General features: G+C 55.2%; 1 protein-coding gene across 2 annotated transcripts in view; it reads left to right on the top strand.

Moving 5' to 3' along the window:
* Positions 1-17,183, top strand: part of SLC6A6 (solute carrier family 6 member 6) — an 80,345-nt gene extending 63,162 nt beyond the window's left edge. For both annotated transcript variants that reach the window (XM_060023113.1, XM_060023112.1), the window contains exons 10-15: positions 787-899; positions 5,599-5,736; positions 6,651-6,753; positions 7,335-7,435; positions 10,254-10,424; positions 13,070-17,183. In XM_060023113.1, the coding sequence (XP_059879096.1) occupies positions 787-899; positions 5,599-5,736; positions 6,651-6,753; positions 7,335-7,435; positions 10,254-10,424; positions 13,070-13,210 (767 nt within the window). In that variant the 3' untranslated portion in view covers positions 13,211-17,183. The remainder of the gene's footprint in view (positions 1-786; positions 900-5,598; positions 5,737-6,650; positions 6,754-7,334; positions 7,436-10,253; positions 10,425-13,069) is intronic.
* The last annotated feature ends 603 nt before the right edge of the window (positions 17,184-17,786 follow it).

Here is a 17,786-nt window from a genome sequence, read left to right as displayed (position 1 = left end):
AGAGACCAGAGCCCTTTACCAGGGAAATGGCACCAGCACCCAAGAATCTGAGCAGGAGAAGCCTCGTTGGGGTTCACGTATGGGAACCTGCCCCTCACTTCTGTGGGGAGCCTGAGGCCCCGAGAGGGCGTATGGTGACGTGATGCGGAGGTGGTGGGCCGAGGACTGGACTGCAGCCTGGGGGGCTCTCCGCCTGGGGTCTTGCCCTGCACTCGCCTCCCTCCAGCTTTGGGCCTTGGCTGTGACGGTGCTCCAGTGGGTGCACAGATGCACCCGCAAGAGACATCGGCCCCGCGGGGCGTGGTTCTGTGTTCTTTTTTCTGGCCCCTCATTTAGTGTTTCAGTAGAAAGCTTTTCTTTGCAAACAGGGTGTTAGTAGTCAGATAACTCTAGTAGTCAGGACGCTCCCTGTTTTTGCTTCCTTCCAGCAAACGTTGGTGTGATTCTCTGGTTTGGGGGGAGGTCCTCCTTTCCCAAGCCGGCAGACCGAGTCCCAGGCTTGGTCCTATTTCCTACCCCATAACCGGTGTCCGCTCGGAACCTGGCGTGTGAGGAGGCCACCTGTGCTGCTGCATAGGAGACAGATGCTAAAACGGGGCCCCGCCTGAGCCCCGGCGCGTCCCACCCCACAGTGAGACAGGCCTGGCCTCTTCCCCCAGGCGGGACCCTGCATCTGGGGCTTGGGAGACCCGCCTCAGACCCGAGTGTCTTGTGTGGCTCCGGGGCTCGGGGCGGCTTGGGCGCTGATGTCTCCCCTCTGCCCCTCCCCATCTTCTCTTCCGTTAGGTCCTGGCCTGGCCTTCATTGCCTACCCGAAAGCTGTGACAATGATGCCGCTGCCCACGTTTTGGTCCATCCTTTTTTTTATTATGCTTCTCTTGCTTGGACTGGATAGCCAGGTATGTACAGAGCGAGGGGATGGCCCCTGGGTGGGACCGCCTCCGCCCCCCTCCACCCCCCCGAACCTGGTTCTGGAAGAGCCGCCCTCTTTGTGCTGTGAGTGAGCTGCTGACACCCCTTCACACCCCTCTGCAGACCTGCAGCAGCTTCGGCCAGCGAAGGTTCCTCTGGGACCCCAGGAGTGGAAACAGCCCCAGGGCAGCAGCAGGATGTTGTCTGCCCCAAAGCTCGAGTCTTTGACCTCGGCACGGGGAAACGGACAGCCACAGGCTGTGGTCCACAGAGAGCCATGGGTACGACTAGAAGGGCAAGGCCTTAAAGTAGTGGCGTGTGCCGTGGAGCATGGGGCACCCAGGCAGGCCAAGGAGGGACATGGCACACAGGCCGTTCGGGCAAGGGGCCAACACCTCTGTCTAGGGCATGAGGTGGTCACTGGCCAGGCCATCACTGGCAGTCCTAAGTGTGGCCACAGCAGCTGGAACCACGGCTGTATTCTCTGCTTCCTGGGGCACATGGGTCCGCGATCTTGGCCCCCACGGGGAAACTGATCCTCCGGAGCCTTGCCAACACCCATCCTGCCCTCCGGCCTTCCCAGCTTTCTGCCCCCTCTCCACAACAGGCAGGACTCCACGTACACCATGGTCATTTCCTGTGCTTCTTAACCCCCACGTCCCATCCCTCCAGGACTCAGGCCTCCCCCCGACCCCCTGGGGATGTCAATGAGAGCCAGCTGGGGTCTGCATCTGGCTTTGGAGTAACACTGTTCCCAGCCCCCATGCTGCTCTGTGTCATGGAACACGTTTCCTCCCCCACTCTGAGCCTCAGTCTCCTCATCTGATAAATGGGTATGATTATACCTACATTGCCTTGTGGGAAATGCCAGGCACAGTGCCTGGTAGGGAGCAGTCAGTGGTGCTCGGAGGACCGTAGAGTGAGCCCCTGGGACACCTTCCCTGGAGATAGGTGTGTTTTCTCTGAGGCCTTCTCGAGAGCACAGGTGTGGCTCCAGGGGTGGACAGTTAAGGTGTGCAGGGCGGGCTGGCCCTGTGCGCATGGCCACATGGGCCTTCATCTGAGGTCAGGCACTGGAAGGCAGCCTCGTCTGCAGGCTGGGCTCCGGCTGCCTCACAGAGGTCTGGTCTCACCCCGTGAGAGGTGGGGGCCTGCTCCTGTTCAGGAGAGGGCTTTGCCACTGCCCCCTGGGCAGCAGCCTCAAGGCCCGTGCCCGGATGGTCCCCGGGGATTCAGAACCGGGTAGGAAGAAAGTCTTAGAAGGTCAGGCAGCGGAGAGGAGGTGGTCCGCTAGCAAGGTCAAGAGAAGAGTGGAGGATTTGGCGGAATGAGGACCAGGATTATCAGAGAAGACGGAAGGAAAACATTTGGGAGACTGTAAACAAAATACTTGTGCAGTTGTTGATGGGCTTGAGCTGTGTAAACAGCAGGAGGGCTCCATCCGTCATTCCTAGTTAATGAGTTTGGCCTTCAGAGGCCCCAAGCAAATGGCTTTTATCACTTCTTCCAGAGCTCTCAGTGAAAGCCAAAGACAAAAACAGAAAGAGGTTAATAAATGACAAAGCGTGACATCTCCATGGGCCCAAAATTGGCCTCTTGGGATACGGAACTGCTTCGTGAACAGGCGCGGAGGGGGTTATTCATTAGATTTCCCCTGGTTGAGGGTGTGCACCTCTGAGCCAGGCCCACTGCGGCTGTTTGCTTAGGGAATCTCAAAGCTCTCAAAGCCAGCCTCGCAGGGAGCCGGTGTTCTTCTGCTTCAGAGCATGGAACTCATGGCACTGAACGACCTGCCTAATGGATGTGCCAGGAAAGGGCATGGTGGGATTCGAACCCTGGCATCCCTCCCCTGCATCTGTGTGCTCTGAGAAGTCAGGGACGTGGGGGAAGGTTTCGCAGATGCCAGCGACCACCTCGTACAGCACCAGCAGTGATAGGGGCCCTGCCCTGCGAGCTGTCCACTCGGACCGGGCTTCACGTGTCATGTGTGGCAAAACACACATAACACAGAATCAACCATCGTAACCGTTTTTAAGCGCCCAGCTCAGGGCGTTAAGTACGCTCGCGTTGTTGTGCAGCCGTCACCACCATCCATCTCCAGAACTTTCTCATGTTCCCAAACTGAAACTCTGTCCCCACTAAACACGAACCCTCCCTCCTAACCTAGCTTTTATGCATCCGCTCCTTAATCCACACAGTGTCCCGATGCCTGGGAACAACTGTTCCCCGGAGCCGAGAAAACTGAGGCTCAGAGGGAACCGGCCCTGGGCTGAGGCCACACCCAGTGGGTTAAGGACTGGAGTCATGGCTGCCTGTCCCCAGACCTGCCAGTTCGTCCCTGCTAGTTGGCCTTTCCTTTGAGTTCCCCCCAAAGAACTCCGTTCTTCAGACATGCAGGGATCCACAGGCAGTCTCAGGCAGGGGGAGCGTGAGCCTCGCTCATTAGAGGAGGGGGTGTTCCTAGCATTTGGGGGGAGCACTGTGTTTGGCTGAGGGGCCATCGTACCGCTATGTGTTTCCCAGGGAGAGGGAGTCGGACTGTCACCCATGTGGAGGCAGATGCTCGCTAGCTGGCCCGCCCGAGGGGGACACAGTCTGTGAACAAACAGCACAAGGAGAAGAGAGCTGGATTCCCTCTCGCCCAGGAGCTCACCCATTCAGCCCCTGATGTGCGTTAGCAGGAATCACCCCATTGCCAGTCTACTCTGATGATTTCCCATCTTTCCCATCACCCCTGTTGAGTACGCAAGATGCTCCCATTTTACAGAGTAGGAAGCTGAGGCTCAGAGAAGTCAGGGTCACACCACTATTAAGTGAGGGAGGTCTCGAGAGGCTGGTGGAGCGGGTGAGGGCTGGGGTTGGTGTCCCCCAGAGGTGCAGCGAACTTGGAAACAAGGAGCTTGTGCTGCTGTTGGCCCTGACTCTCAGTGACACTGGATCTTCCTGTCTTTAATTTTCCAATCTCAAAAAAGGAAAGAACCTTTGTTTTTTTTGTTTTGTTCTGTTTTTAATTAATTCATTTATTTTTTATTTTTGGCTGCGTTGGGTCTCCGTTGCTGCGCGCAGGCTTTCTCTAGTTGCGGCGAGCAGGGGCTACTCTTCGTTGTGGTGCGCGGGCTTCTTATTGCGGTGGCTTCTCTTGTTGCAGAGCACGGGCCCTAGGCGCGAGGGCTTCAGTAGTTGTGGCGTGCGGGCTCAGTAGTTCTGGCTCGAGGGCTCTAGAGCTTAGTAGTTGTGGCGCACGGGCTTAGTTGCTCCGCGGCATGTGGGATCTTCCCGGCCCAGGGATCGAACCCGTGTCCCCTGCATTGGTAGGCGGATTCTTAACCACTGCACCACCAGGGAAGTCCCAGAACCTTTGTTTTTAACTGCTTTTCAAGCTTCATGTTTGAGCTGCAGGTCTCCTCTAATCCAGTGACAATTTAGACTCAGAACCCCTTTGGCTGACACATCAATCAGAGGTCAAATCATCAGCCCCCTGTTCTCTTTGGACCCCTTTCAAGAGCCTCTTGATCATCTTTTCCCTGAATTTCCAGCCCCTTTGGGCACATGAAAGGGACTTGCTCCTTGTGTATGTTCCTCGATCATCCCATGATGCTTCCCAAAGGAGCCAGCGGTTGGCCATGTCTTGTAGGAAGGCTGGGGAAACCTCCTTCCCCAAAGCCTCTCCCAGATGAGAGAGCAGACAGGTCGAGGTTTTAGCTTGTTAACGTTTAGAGGAATCAGATGGCCTCGAGGGTGTGTTGGTGGGCAGAGCAGTTTGGCTGCAGCCACCCCAATTATAAGTGCATCTGCACGCCTTTAACTCTGAAGCGTACGTCTAGACTGTGCTACAGATACTTGTGCACACATGTCTAAAGACAGACGGACTCGGGGGAAGAGTCCTGCCCAGGTCAGCAGCCGTGGAGGCTGGACACCGTCTGCAGGGCACTGGTTAGATCCATGATGGTAAGCGTCCACAGGACGGAGTTTTATGCCACCATCTAAGAACCGAGGCAGCTGCATGGACTGATGTGGGATGACCTCCGGGATAAATCATTAGGTGCAAAGATGAGATGATTTAGAAAGATTGAGGGTCACCCTAGAAAGTTACTCATGGACTGGCGTTTTCGATCAGCTGTTTTACCTTTGGGAGCCCAGGGATGGGTTCCTGGGGTCACAGGCTGCATTTGGCTCACACACATGGGCCTTTGGGCGTGCACGCACGTGTGCAAAATCCCCCTACGGGCCCACGATCCCCACGGGGTTAAAAACCACCATGTGAATTGGATGGGGAGCTAAGGCCCAGACTTGCCTGGGTTACCACCCATTGGTCACGTGCTGCCGCGCTGCCCTTTGCGCCAGGCCCGGCCGGGCACTCAAGGCCCAGAAATGATGGGGCACCGCCCTTGGCTTCAAAGATGACCCAGACCAAAGTGGGAGGTTGCCGCGTCGACGCACGCGTGCCAGCGGGCATGCCCGGTGGAGGGTCAGCACGGGCCTCAGAGAAGCGCTCAGGGCCGCAGAGGTGTGGAGTATTTGGACAGCTGCGCGTGGCCCGCCAGGCCTGGCTCAGCAGGCAGGACTACTCACCACACGGAGCCCAACGGTGTGGACTCTACCCCACAGCCGACCTCGCTGGGGCCTTGTCTCTGAGCTGAGGGGCTGCTGGACCTCTGCCACTCACCCCTCTCCTTTCCTCCCCAGTTTGTGGAAGTGGAAGGACAGATCACGTCCTTGGTCGACCTTCACCCATCCTTCCTAAGGAAGGGTTTCCGCCGGGAAATCTTCATCGCCTCCATATGTTGTGTCAGCTACCTGCTGGGGCTGACCATGGTGACGGAGGTAGGTGGCTCTCTCCCCTGGCATGAGGGGCCTCCCCTGGCGGGGCCCTTGTTGCTCTAAATATGTTTCAAAGGCCAGTTCAAGGCCACGCCACCTCCCCGCTCCCCCCGTGGAGGCAGCTGGGTGAGAGCTGAGCTCCTGGCCACCCTACTTCAGGAGTCCTGCCCCATCCAGGACTCCCTGCCCCACTTCCCTGTTACCCTGGCAGCACAGTGGCCACCCTCTGCCCTCTGTCCCTCCTCATCCGCAGAAGACTGAGAAAGGGGTACTTCAGCCGAAATCCATTTTAACCACAGCTCTGTCCCCGCCCCACCGGCGCCCCCCCCCCCCCCCCCCCCACCGCACTGTGTGCAGTGGCCCTTCTCAGGCCTGCAGGGGAGGCGTGTGAGCATGTGAGCCTAAGCCCGGGCCCGGGCTGATCCCTCCTGTGCCCCTCACCCATCTCTCCATACTCTCCAGCAGAGGGTTGCATTTGCCCCCAAATTTGGGGTTTCACATCACCGATTTTCCTTACCAGAAGTAAAAATAAATGCTTTTCTCGAAGTGTCTGTAAGAAACACCCCCGAAAGGCAGGCCACAGGTTCATACACTGAGCAACGGGGTCTCACTGAAGTCTTCTGTGTTGGCCACAGTGAGTGTTAAGCCCCTCCTTTGGAAACAGGCTTCAGAGAACCCATCACTTTTCGCTAAGAAAGACATGTTTTGCTTTCTTTTCTGTGTGTGTGTATCTTTTTAATTAAATTTGTCGAACATGAAGTTAAGCATCTGTTTAGACATGTATCTGGTCCTTACACCCTCTGCACTTTTTTTTTCCTTGGATTTTCTATTTCTTATTGACAGGCCAGATCTCTTTATATATTGAGGGAATGAGATGCCAAATAACAAACCCACCTTCTCTGGTTTTTTCTTCACAGGGCGGCATGTATGTGTTTCAGCTCTTTGACTACTATGCAGCTAGCGGTGTGTGCCTTTTGTGGGTTGCATTCTTTGAATGTTTTGCTATTGCCTGGATATATGGTGAGTAGAGATGTTTGCATATCTTACTCAAGTCTCTCCTTTGGGCTTCTCTATCTAGAAGCTTCAGAAACAGAATTCTAGTGGGAATTTCATTTTGAGTCAGACACAGAGTCACTCCCTGCCTGGACTTTTCCTCTCAAGACCGCCCCTTCCAGCACAAATAATATGACCGTAGCCACACCGAAGATTCTCCCCATGCTGAAGGTGCAAGGTGTGAGTGGATGCTTTGACAAACACAGAATTCGGCCATGCCAGGGGTCTGTCTTTGATGAACCACTCTAGGGTCCAGGAATGGTCCATTCTGACTTCCTTGAGACCTTGGAATGGCCACACCGGGTTTTGGGGGTCTGCGTAAAGTTACCAGAAAAATACCGGGTGCCCAGAGACATGTGAATTTTAGATCATTTCAGATAAACGTCTGCCAACACTTGGGATTTGTGATGCAGGGACCTGGATGAGGCCCTGGAGACACCCCCTCCCCGCCACCCCCCCCAGGGCCCTTGAGCCCCTGCTGTGCTGTTCCCGGGGCGGATGCTGCATCGGACACCGGGTCAACATCTGTCTGCCTCTGTCTCTTGCAGGCAGTGATAACTTTTATGACGGTATTGAGGACATGATCGGCTATCGGCCTGGGCCCTGGATGAAGTACAGCTGGGCCGTGGTCACTCCGCTTCTCTGTCTTGTGAGTGTCCTTCCGCGCGGCCGCGGGCAGTAGCCGTTCCTCCCCGGGGCTTGACAGTTTCACCGGCTAACGCATCGTGCACTCAGCATCTGCTTAGTGCTGACCTCTGACAAGCCTAGTGACAGCTGTGCTGGGGAGGGGCCAGGCTGCTCCGGAGGGTTCCCTGTGCTGCATGAGTAGGAGCTTGTCAGGAGGAGGGAGCCGGAACGGCAGTGCTGGCAGAGGGGCACGAGTCGGGCGCGCCAAGAAATTGCAGGGTTCCATCACTGAGTACATGACCTTTCCTCAAACCCTTCCAGAGTTCATGGGCACAGTCAGGGTCACTGATTAAGTTGAGGGGCCTTGGGGAATGTCGAATGGAGACGTCATAGACCCTGGAAATGCAGTGTTTCCCATGGAGGGTGGGGCTCGTGCCTGGAGAGGGGAGGTCCCAGCAGAGAGGAACCCTGGCCTCTCCCAGGAACAAGGAGTAGTAGTAGCCACCAGGACCCAAGGGCAGTGATGTGCACGTCCCCCTTCGCACCAGGGTTCCTGCACCTGCCATCTGGGGATGCGGCCTTGGGGCCCAGGCACCCGTTAGGCTCTGCTAGGAGGCTCTGGCCAAAGGGAGGTCCTCTGCAGCAAAAGCTGCTTCCCTACCGGTGTTTGAAACCTATCATGAGCTTGGAGCTAATTGCAAGGAAAGACGTCTGCTATGCTGCTCTCAGCTCAGACCGTGGGGAGCACAGATGGCAGAAATGTTCCTTGTGTTTAGGAACCAGGTGCCGGGAGATAAATGGGTCCTCCCCTCAGTGACCTCTGTTTCCAGGCCTTTCCTCATAGGGCCCACGTTCCTGCATTTGTAAAACAAGGAGACTGACTGATGCGGGGCTGAGTGGCAGCGACCGTCTTAGGTTGTCTTAGGTTGTTACTTTATTACTGAACACGGTCTCGGCCTTTTCATCTGAGATGCAGATTTTCCCCACAATATAAGGAAGCTGTAGCAGCCAGTAACCATGATCAGGGAGTGCATTGTTGGTGGTGAATTTAGGTGGGTGCAAAGCCCATGTTCTCATCCTCACTTAATGATTTATTTGTGGGCAACTCCCCTCACCACTCTGACCATGGGATTCCTCCTCCCTCCCTCCCTCGGGGATTGGATAGGTGAGAGGCTGCATTCTGAGGTGGCGGGAAGAGTGACACAGGTGGACATGCTGCTTCCCGGGTTGGGTTGGGAGGGCAGAGCTGCCCTCCCTTGGGACCCTCCCCCTCTAAGCGTCACCCCACACGTAGGACAGCAACAACAGGGCCAGGCATACAGTAGGTGCCTAATGAAGAGCATTCCCCCCACCCCCTCACCAATTCTGGTTTAGATAGGTTTGTCTTCCCTTCAAACCCCCCTTATTAGATAATGAAGATTTAAGTCATTTTCACTGGGTTCTACACGGAGAGGCTGTAGTTCTGACCAGAAGCAGCCCTCCAGCCAGCCTAGCGTGCAGGCTTTGGGGCGCAGAGCTGACTCCACCCCACCCCTATGTTCCTTAAGAATTAAAAGCCACTTCTGTTTTTCCTTTTGGCACCATCATTTTGAAGTATCACTGGTCATTGGTGAGTCTGACCCTCCCAGAGGAAAAGACAGTCCTAGGGAGGATCGCAGGCCCGGGCAGGCAAGGCCACACTGAGAGTGCAGGAGAAAGAGCCTGTTTGGCTGGAAATAGGTCTGTCAGTCAGTGATGTGGACATGCTTAAGGGACAGAGCCCTATGCTGTGTTCTGATAATGGACCCCTGGGTGCAAAGGTGGTTAAAAACCAACCTTCAAGATAAAGACAAGCTGATCCTAAAATATAGTTCACTTGAAGTTTTTGGACGCTTTTTTTTTTTTTTTTTTTTTTTTGCGGTACGCGGGTCTCTCACTACTGTGGCCTCTCCCATTGCGGAGCACAGGCTCCGGACGCGCAGGCTCAGCGGCCATGGCTCACGGGCCCAGCGGCTCCGCGGCATGTGGGATCTTCCCGGACCGGGGCACAAACCCAGGTCCCCTGCATCGGCAGGCGGACTCTCAAGCACTGTGCCACCAGGGAAGCCCTGGATGCTTATTTTTAAGATTAAAAAATGCTTAGGATTATTATAAATCAATATTTATCAAAAAGTAAGCGTTTTTGATAAATGGCTTGGGCGTGGCTTAAGCTGGACCCCCCAACAGGGCAGCAAGGCCCAGGTCCACACCCTGCCTTGGGGGCCGGGCCTGGGGCTCAGAGAGGGAGGTGGAGGGGTGGCAGTGGCTGAAGGGAAGCTGTGTGCCCCCAGAGCTACACCACATGTCAGGGAAACAGGGGAATGGGACAGACACACCTTCCGCTCTCATTGACTCAGGCTGGGTGGGGAACGAGTAATTGTGATCATGAAGAATCGAAAAATCGCGCTTTCTGGGAAGGGAAGTGTGGGCACCTGACTGAGCCTGGGCGGGGCCTGGGCAGGACCATTAGTGCAAATTTAGGATGAGGAGAAGGTGAGCAAGAGAGAGGTTCCCAGTGAGTGGGAACAGCCTGCCCAGAGACCCCAGGGCAAGCGGCTGAGAAGCTGAAAGGAATTCTAGGTAGCTGGAGTATAGTGGCAGAGAAAGAGGCAGTGGGTAGGTGACAGGGAATTGCCGGCCAGACAAGGAGTTTGCATCCCGAAGGTCCTGGGGAACCACAGAAGAGTTTTGAGCAAGGAGGCGGCTTGATCAGGTTTACCCTGGGGGCGGCCCTCCTGCACCAGAGGGAGAAGGGTGTGAGCCTCTTGGGTGGAGCCTGTCCTGGTCCCAGAAGCCCCCTGACCGCCCCCATCTCTCCACAGGGATGTTTTATCTTCTCTCTCGTCAAGTATGTACCCCTGACCTACAACAAAGTCTATGTGTACCCCAACTGGGCCATCGGGCTGGGCTGGAGCCTGGCCCTGTCCTCCATTGTGTGCGTCCCCTTGGTCATGGTCATCCGCCTCTGCCAGACGGAAGGGCCGTTCCTCGTGGTAAGCACACAGGGCTCCGAGTCTGGATTTGGGGTGGGGGCAGGATGCTGAAGGCCAGCCAGCTGTCAGTTTGCTGTGTGACCTTGGGCAGGTCACTTGCCCTCTCTGAGCGCCAGACCTCTCACCTGCCCTGTGGAGTGGTTGAGATTGTGGGCAGGAGAGTGTATAGTGGGAAAATGGGCAGCAGTGACACATTCAAGGGCCGGGCCGGGGGCCGGAGAGGTGGTGGCAGCTTTGGATTCCAAGATAAGAGCCGGGGCTTCACCCGGGAGCAGTGGGGGCCAGGTTTCCCAAGTGGTGAGACGGGAGACAGGAGCTCACGAGCAAGGCTAAGCTTCAGCCAGAGGCCTTCCCTGGCCCTGGAGCCAAGTTTCAGACGAGCCCAGCCCGTGCTGGTGTTCCCCTCGCCAGACGTGTGGCCCCATCTGCTGCCCGACCCTCAGAAGCCACCTGTGCACCGAACAGACCCTCCAGCTCCCAGGCCCCTGTGCCCACCAGTCTCCTCCCTGCGCCTCCCTCCCGCCACCATCCTCTCAGAAATTCCTCCAACAATCCTGGAGATTCCAGGCCCTGGCAAAAGTCGGGGCTCTTTCCAAGAAATCCTTTTCTTAGACTCTCCCTTAACCTTTGGGCTTGGGCTGGCTCCAAGACGGCACTGTTTTGTTCTGGGCTGTTTTTATTGTTATTCTCTTAAAAATCTGGAGCCAGGATGTCCTGGGGCCCTGGCTCCCTCTTGGGCTGGGCTGGTTTCCTTGTGGGCAGGGGATTGGCCTGGAGGTGTTGTTGGTGGGGAAAGATGCCAGGCCGGGCAGAAGGAGACCAGACCATCCTTCCCGAGACAGAGGAAGTAGGCAGGGGGATGTATGCCAGGAGGAAACCATGAGGCTGGGGTCTGTCTGAGCCAGGAGGACCCTTGGGGTGTTCCTGCAGCACTGGACCCATTGTGTTTTCTCAGAGGACACAGGGAAGGACCCTAGTATTCAGCCAGAATGCTGATGGGCCCTATCGTCTGTCAAAATACTGAAATACTGGGCCTGGGACAGACCCAGCCCCTCCCCCAGGAATTTCCAGAATGTCCCTACCACCCAGAAACCAAAGGGTTAATGGAGGGCACAACAGGGGGTGTTGGATGTCTGTCCCGATTGCTCAGTGCCCACAGCTACACCCAACAGGTCACTGACTTGTGTCTCTTTGAAGCCTAATTTTAAAATATTGTTCCATCCCAAGTTTAGAGGTTTGGGTAGAGTGGGGTTGGTGCGGGGGAAGGATTCGAGTCCACCCCAAATTCACAACCGGTCCTCACCCCCAAACCTGACCGTTAACCAAAGCCCCCTCCTCTGAAGGCACCTGGCCACCATCCACCAGTCTTCACCACATGCCCCTCGACCACCTACCTGCACAGGTTGCCAAGGGGTCCTCCCAGCCATGAACTTCTCTCTGAGCTCCATCCTGGGAGGATTCCAATTATGTCTGCACCTCCTGCATAAACGGGGCCCCAGGTAGCTGCCCGGGGGTGTTTGGCTCGTGTCCCCAGTTCGGGGCGCACACCCATCGTACAGATGTCAGGAGAGGCAAAGCGATGAAGGGGGGGCAGGGCCCTCCCCTCCTGCTGGGTTCTACCTTAGCCCTGTACCTGGGGCCTCTGGTCTGGTTCCTCCAGGGCCCAGGCAGCCAACCCAGGTGGGGAGGGGGACTGGGGAGCTGGGGCTCGGGAAGGCGCGGACCATTGCGGGATGCAGTGATGCTCTCAGCTCTGGCTCCCGTTTTCAAGGAGATGTGGGCCTGGGGTGGCCAGACCTGTGGTTTTTAAAGAGTAGATGGAAGTCTGGATTTTCACATGAAATATCGTAGCTTTTAACAGGCAGCTTTTAAAAATTGTTCTATACCTAAATTGAACGTAAATGCCGAGATAGAGGGTTTCTTGTTAGCACCTGCTTCCTACTTAAGCCGCTGAGTGGACGCTTGGCGGGAGGTGGGCTGGGAGGCGGGAGCTCTGAGTTCAAGTCCCAGCTCTGCTGTTGCTTTTCTGGGTGCCCTGGGGAGGGCTCCTTCCCTTACTGATCCTATCATCTGGCAACCTGGGGAGGACAAACTGCTGTGTGCCTGGCAGTGGTCCAGCCTCTGTCCCCTCTGTTGGGAGGGGCAGCACAGACCCAGGTAGTGGTCTCCAGACCCTCAGTGGGGAAATGGAGAAGGCAGGACATGCAGCTTGTGGGAGACGGAGGTTCTCCTCGGGGAAAGTGGGAGCCATGGGAGGCTCAAGACAGTTACCCAACCTCGGGCATACAAATTGCAGGAACTCAGCTGCTTTGCAAGTCAGAGAAATAGGGGAACGAGAATCACAAGGAGCTGTATTTCAGCTCCATGGGACAGAGAAGGGGGAAAGAGTTTGGAGGCGTGAGTCTCCTGTCCCTGAGGTGTATAAGCAGGGCTTGGCCAAGGAAACTACCGGCGGGCACTCTGCCCTCATTCAGGGCCTGGAGGGACCTTAGTTCAAGTCCTCTATTTGCCAGTGGATGAAATGGGTGGTCCAGAGAGGGTACTAGTTTGGCAAAGGCCACAGAGCACACTGGCAGGACCCGAGGTGAAGAGGGAAACCGGGCCCGCTGACCTGCCTCCCCGTGCCTGTCCCCTTCTTCCTCCAGAGACTCAAGTACCTGCTGACACCGAGGGAACCCAACCGTTGGGCCGTGGAGCGAGAGGGGGCGATGCCCTACAGCTCCCGCATGTCCGTTAACAGCACGCTCAGGAAACCAACCCACATCATAGTGGAGACCATGATGTGAGCTCTCTCCCAGTCGACGGGCTGCTTTCCTGCTGTTTACTAACATTAGATTCTTATAGGACCAGGTTTACAGAGCTTTATATTTGCACTAGGATTTTTTTTTAATTGTCACAGAAAATGTTTGTGTGTGCGTGCGTGTGTGTGTGTGTGTGTGTGTGTGTGTGTGTGTGTGTGTGTGGTGTCGTGTGTATGTGTATTTTGTTTTGATTTGGGGATATTTTGTACAAAAAGAATACCCACGGGCAGCTGCCCGGGGCGAGGCAGAGCTTTCGTATGGAATTAGATGTATTTTATGGGAACTTGGTCAATTTTTCTTTGTATTTTTTTTTAACATATAACTGTGTATACACGTAGAGATTGTCCTACACTTTTACCACTTGAATTGATCTTGCCAGCAATAGATCTTGTTTTCAAAAGCAATTCTTCGGTGCTGTGTAGCTGGCAGAAAGTTCTGCCCCCAAAACGCAGGGTGGAATTTTCCTGGGACAGCAGACCCATTTTAAAGGGGTAGTACCTTACCAGCCTGGTTCAAGTGAAGCAAACAGCCATCGGGCCAGACCCCGAGGGGCTGGAGAAGGGAAGGCTGTCGGGAGACGCCTCACGACACTTGTCTTAGCCAACAAGAGAGATGCCAAAATAATGAACCAACCTCTCAAATATAAAGGGACTCAAAGCCCACAGATGAGGCCCAACAGGAAAAGTGTGATGCTGAGAGCACTGGGAACCATTGCATCAAGAGCAGAGTCCCTTTTATTTCGAGACTGAGGCGGGGATAGTCAGAAGGGCTGTCAGAACCGTCCGTGTGCGAGGGAGCGGCGTCCTTCCTGGCGCGTCCCAGGGAGGGAGTGGAGGCTACCCAGCAGGAGCGGGGGGTCTCAGGGCTGCAGACCTCACGCAGATGGGGCTGTGGCCTGGATGGGGATTCCGATCAGCTTCTGGTTGTTCCCCCAGCCGACATCTCTCGCAGCTGCTTGTAGGGGAAGCGTGGTGTACGTATTTGGTGAGGGGCGAGGGGTGAGCAAGTGGACCAAAGGACGTGGCCCCAGGCGCCCGGGACCCCGGGGAGGGGGCGGTGCTCTTCTTTCCTCAGCTCTCCACCCTCAGCTCTCCACCCTCAGCTCTGTATTCATCTCAGAGGCTCTTGTTGAAGACCCCAGCCCGGGGCCGCCCTGGTGCCTAGCAGGGAGTGCCAGGAGCGAACTTTCATTGGGGTGAGGTGATCCCCAAACTTTCCTGCAAATTCAGGCACAAGTACAACCCACGCTGGTAACCTGGGAGATATGGAAACTCTTTATTCCCCCTTCACCGCAAAAGCTGGGGTCGGGTACGCACTATGTGGGGATCGAGGTCAGGAGGTGAGTCAGGGTTGTTCGGGGGCAGGCACCCCAGAACTGGCATTCCTCCCTGAACCAGGACGGAAGGCACTCCACCTTTAAAATCCCAAGTACGGACACCCCTCCACCCAGCCCACATTTGGATCTAAACTGTGCCATTTAAACAGAAACTTCCAAGTTCAGGGTGTAAAGTAAACGGAAACGTTGTCACGCGGAAACGGCAGTGACTGCCTCGGGGGTGTGGAGAGCAGGATCCGGCTCTGGCGTTCAGAGCAGGGGCTCTCTGAATCCTGGGACCCCCTCCCCAAATCCGGGCAGGGGAGGAGTCTCGGGTGTCCCCCTCCCAAGGGGCAGAGACGATTCTGAACCTCTCGTCTTTAGCAAGCATTCACAGTCCGCTGTCTCCAAAACATACACCCTGCTAAACAGCACCCAATCCTATTCCAAACCGTCAGCAAGTCTGTGTGCCTGTTTTACGATGCATTTATGGTTGCTACTGTATCTGATTGATTGTATTGTTTTGGGGTTTTTTCCTGATTTTATCAAGTAGGAATGTGACCTGTTCTCCTTTGTCTTATGGAACATTAGTAAACTAACCACTGTCGATGACTGGGGACAGGTTACGTGCGGGGGCGAGGAGGGCCACAGTGTTTCGGGTTCGTAGGCAAATTGCAACATTCTGGAAATAGCCCGAAAAAGGCCTCTTCTTATAAGATTCTCAGACCAAATTCTAGACCAAAGACACATGCAGACCAAGTCCCCAGGCCCTGCCTGGAAGGAAGGTCAGCCACTTTCCCAAGCCTGACCCTCGCCCATCTCCCGAGCACCTGTCTCCACTTGTGACCCTCCTGTCTGATACCCTAGCTCTTGTGTATCAGCAGAACTCTGCTCTGTGAGTACAATGTGTAATGGTGTGTGACTTCTATGTCTCCACATAAAGGAAACTTGTCATTGGAGCTCACGACTCTGGTCCGCCTGTCTCTGGGCAGTCCGCCATCCATGCTCTGCCTGGGATGGGTTGGAAATTCTGATGCTTGCAGCCAGATCTGGAAGGGATGCAAGAGAGAGGTTTAAAGGATGTTTTTAGCATGCACAAATGGGTAATGGCCCCAGGATAATCTCACCTGGGGAGATGCTCTGTCCAGCTGGGCCTGGGCCCGGTTAGTCCCTATGGTGGAACCGTACGGTCACTGATAGAGAGGCTTCCTGGGCCCCCCGGTCAGCACCCTCGTTGTCAAAGGGGCATGTTCTCCCTGAAGACCAAAGACCAGCCTTTATGAAAAAGGACATGCTCCGTCCCCAGAGTTCAGGGACGCGGTGAACTGCAACCCACCCTGTGACCATGCTCATGGGCCAGCTGGATCCCAAGTTATGGCTTAGTGGGATGGGAGCTGGTCCACCCGGCACCCTCCCCTCAGCAGCCGTCTGGAAGTGAGGCACTGAGACGTCTGTTGCACCACAGGAAACTGAGGGGTCCAGACAGAGCCCCTCAGACAGGATTTAGCCTGAGGTCACGTGGGAAATTCCCAGGTGGCCGGAAGTGGCCTTGGATGATTTCTGGGCCATACACAGCTTCCTCTCTGTAGCTCCAGTGCCACATTCTCACCCCAGATCCCCAGCACACCCCAAGACAGTGGGGAGACAGAGGGGAGAGGAAGCCCCCCTCAGCCTAGCCCAGAGTGTTCTTGTGTCCCCAGGTGCCAGCACACGGCGGTCAGGGCCCCAGCCAACGTCTCCCAGCACTACCCCTCCAGCTGGGGCAGCCAGTGCTCTGGCAGGCGTGCCTCCCTTCCACACCAAGCCTCAGACACAGTCTGGGAAAGGACCCAAGAGAAACCCCCTCAAGGGGGCTAGAGGTCCCATCCAGCCCTCAAACCCAAGGTCAGGTGGGCCAGGCAAGGCTGTCCACGTGGATGCTATGAATATCACTGTGCAAAACTCCAGCAAGCACAAACCCACAAAACAACAAAGCTCAGACATCAAAACTTGGAGAGGGGTGTAGGTACCCAGAGGCCAGGAAATAGCATTCCCCCCCTCCTCTGTGCCCCCTCTCAGTGCCAGGCTTTCAGACTGCAGCTCGGAAGCTGGGTTTCATTGTTCTCTTACGGGTGTCACTACAGGCTATTCCGCCGTGTTCCCTGAGGGATTGGAGCATCTTGTTATATACTTGGCTTCAAATTGAGATGTTGGCTTAATTTTTTTTTTTTTAAACCCAATTAATTTTCGAATCCCTAGCAACTGTGACTGTATTTAGCACAAGAGAATGCCGAGAATGTGGGTCTTGCTTCCTTCCAGAAATATGTCTGGCTCACCAGAACTTTTTTTGAAACTTCAAAATATTTTTAAGATATTTTAAACTTTTGTAAAAAAAAAAAAAATCAACCAACAAGAGACTCTTCTGAGGAGGAGCATTTGTATTTGAATAAAATCCTTGGTGTGTAACTCAGTCTTGCAGTATACAGCTTTTATGTATAAATGTTTTCTGATATGAATTCCTGTATTTTGCAGGGGTTTTCTTTTCTTCTTTGGCTTTTTAGATAAATATGTATACCTATATTTTAAATTCATCTTTGCTTTTTTTTTTTTAGAGGAGTTTGTAATCACCTTATAACATGAAAATAAACATTTCCTTTTTAAAATCCAAAACGTGTGGGTTCTGTTCTGATACAGCTGTTTCTCTTTACATTTGGCAAGCACTTTACTGTTTACAAAGGGCTTTCATTTCTGCCCCGGGACATTCCTCAGAGCGGGGTGTTATTCTCTGAGGTTGGAGACATTGAGGTAGAGGTTCAGGAGGGGACAGTTTGCCTCAGGGCGCATGAGTCCCTGAAAGAGTGGGGAATCTCCCCAGATTCCGGCTCCGCTCCAGCTGCTTCTCCTGATGTCCTGCGACTGGGAGGTCTCATCACCTGAGCCCGCGGCTGTCATCTGGAGTGAAGCACCGCCCCCTTCATGCTGATTGGAGGCGGTGCTCACCACGCACCAGCACCAGGTGGTATCACTTACACCCAAACCAGGGCTCTGACCTTCCGGCCAGGAGAGCGCAGGCTGCTGGGGGGCTGGTAAGTGACCAGCCCTGGAGGATGGTGCCGCGGACACTGGGACCTCAGAAGCGAGGGCAGTCAGGACCCCAGAGGTCAGTGGTTGGCACAGACGTGGTTGGCCTTGGGAGTCATGAGCCCAGCCCGCTGTTACAAATGGGGAAACGGAGGCTGGGAGAGGGGCCTGCCTTGCCTGGGTTCA

Source organism: Delphinus delphis, chromosome 10, assembly GCF_949987515.2.
Source record: "Delphinus delphis chromosome 10, mDelDel1.2, whole genome shotgun sequence".
NCBI lineage: Eukaryota > Metazoa > Chordata > Mammalia > Artiodactyla > Delphinidae > Delphinus > Delphinus delphis.
This window is presented reverse-complemented; position numbering and strand designations above follow the sequence as displayed.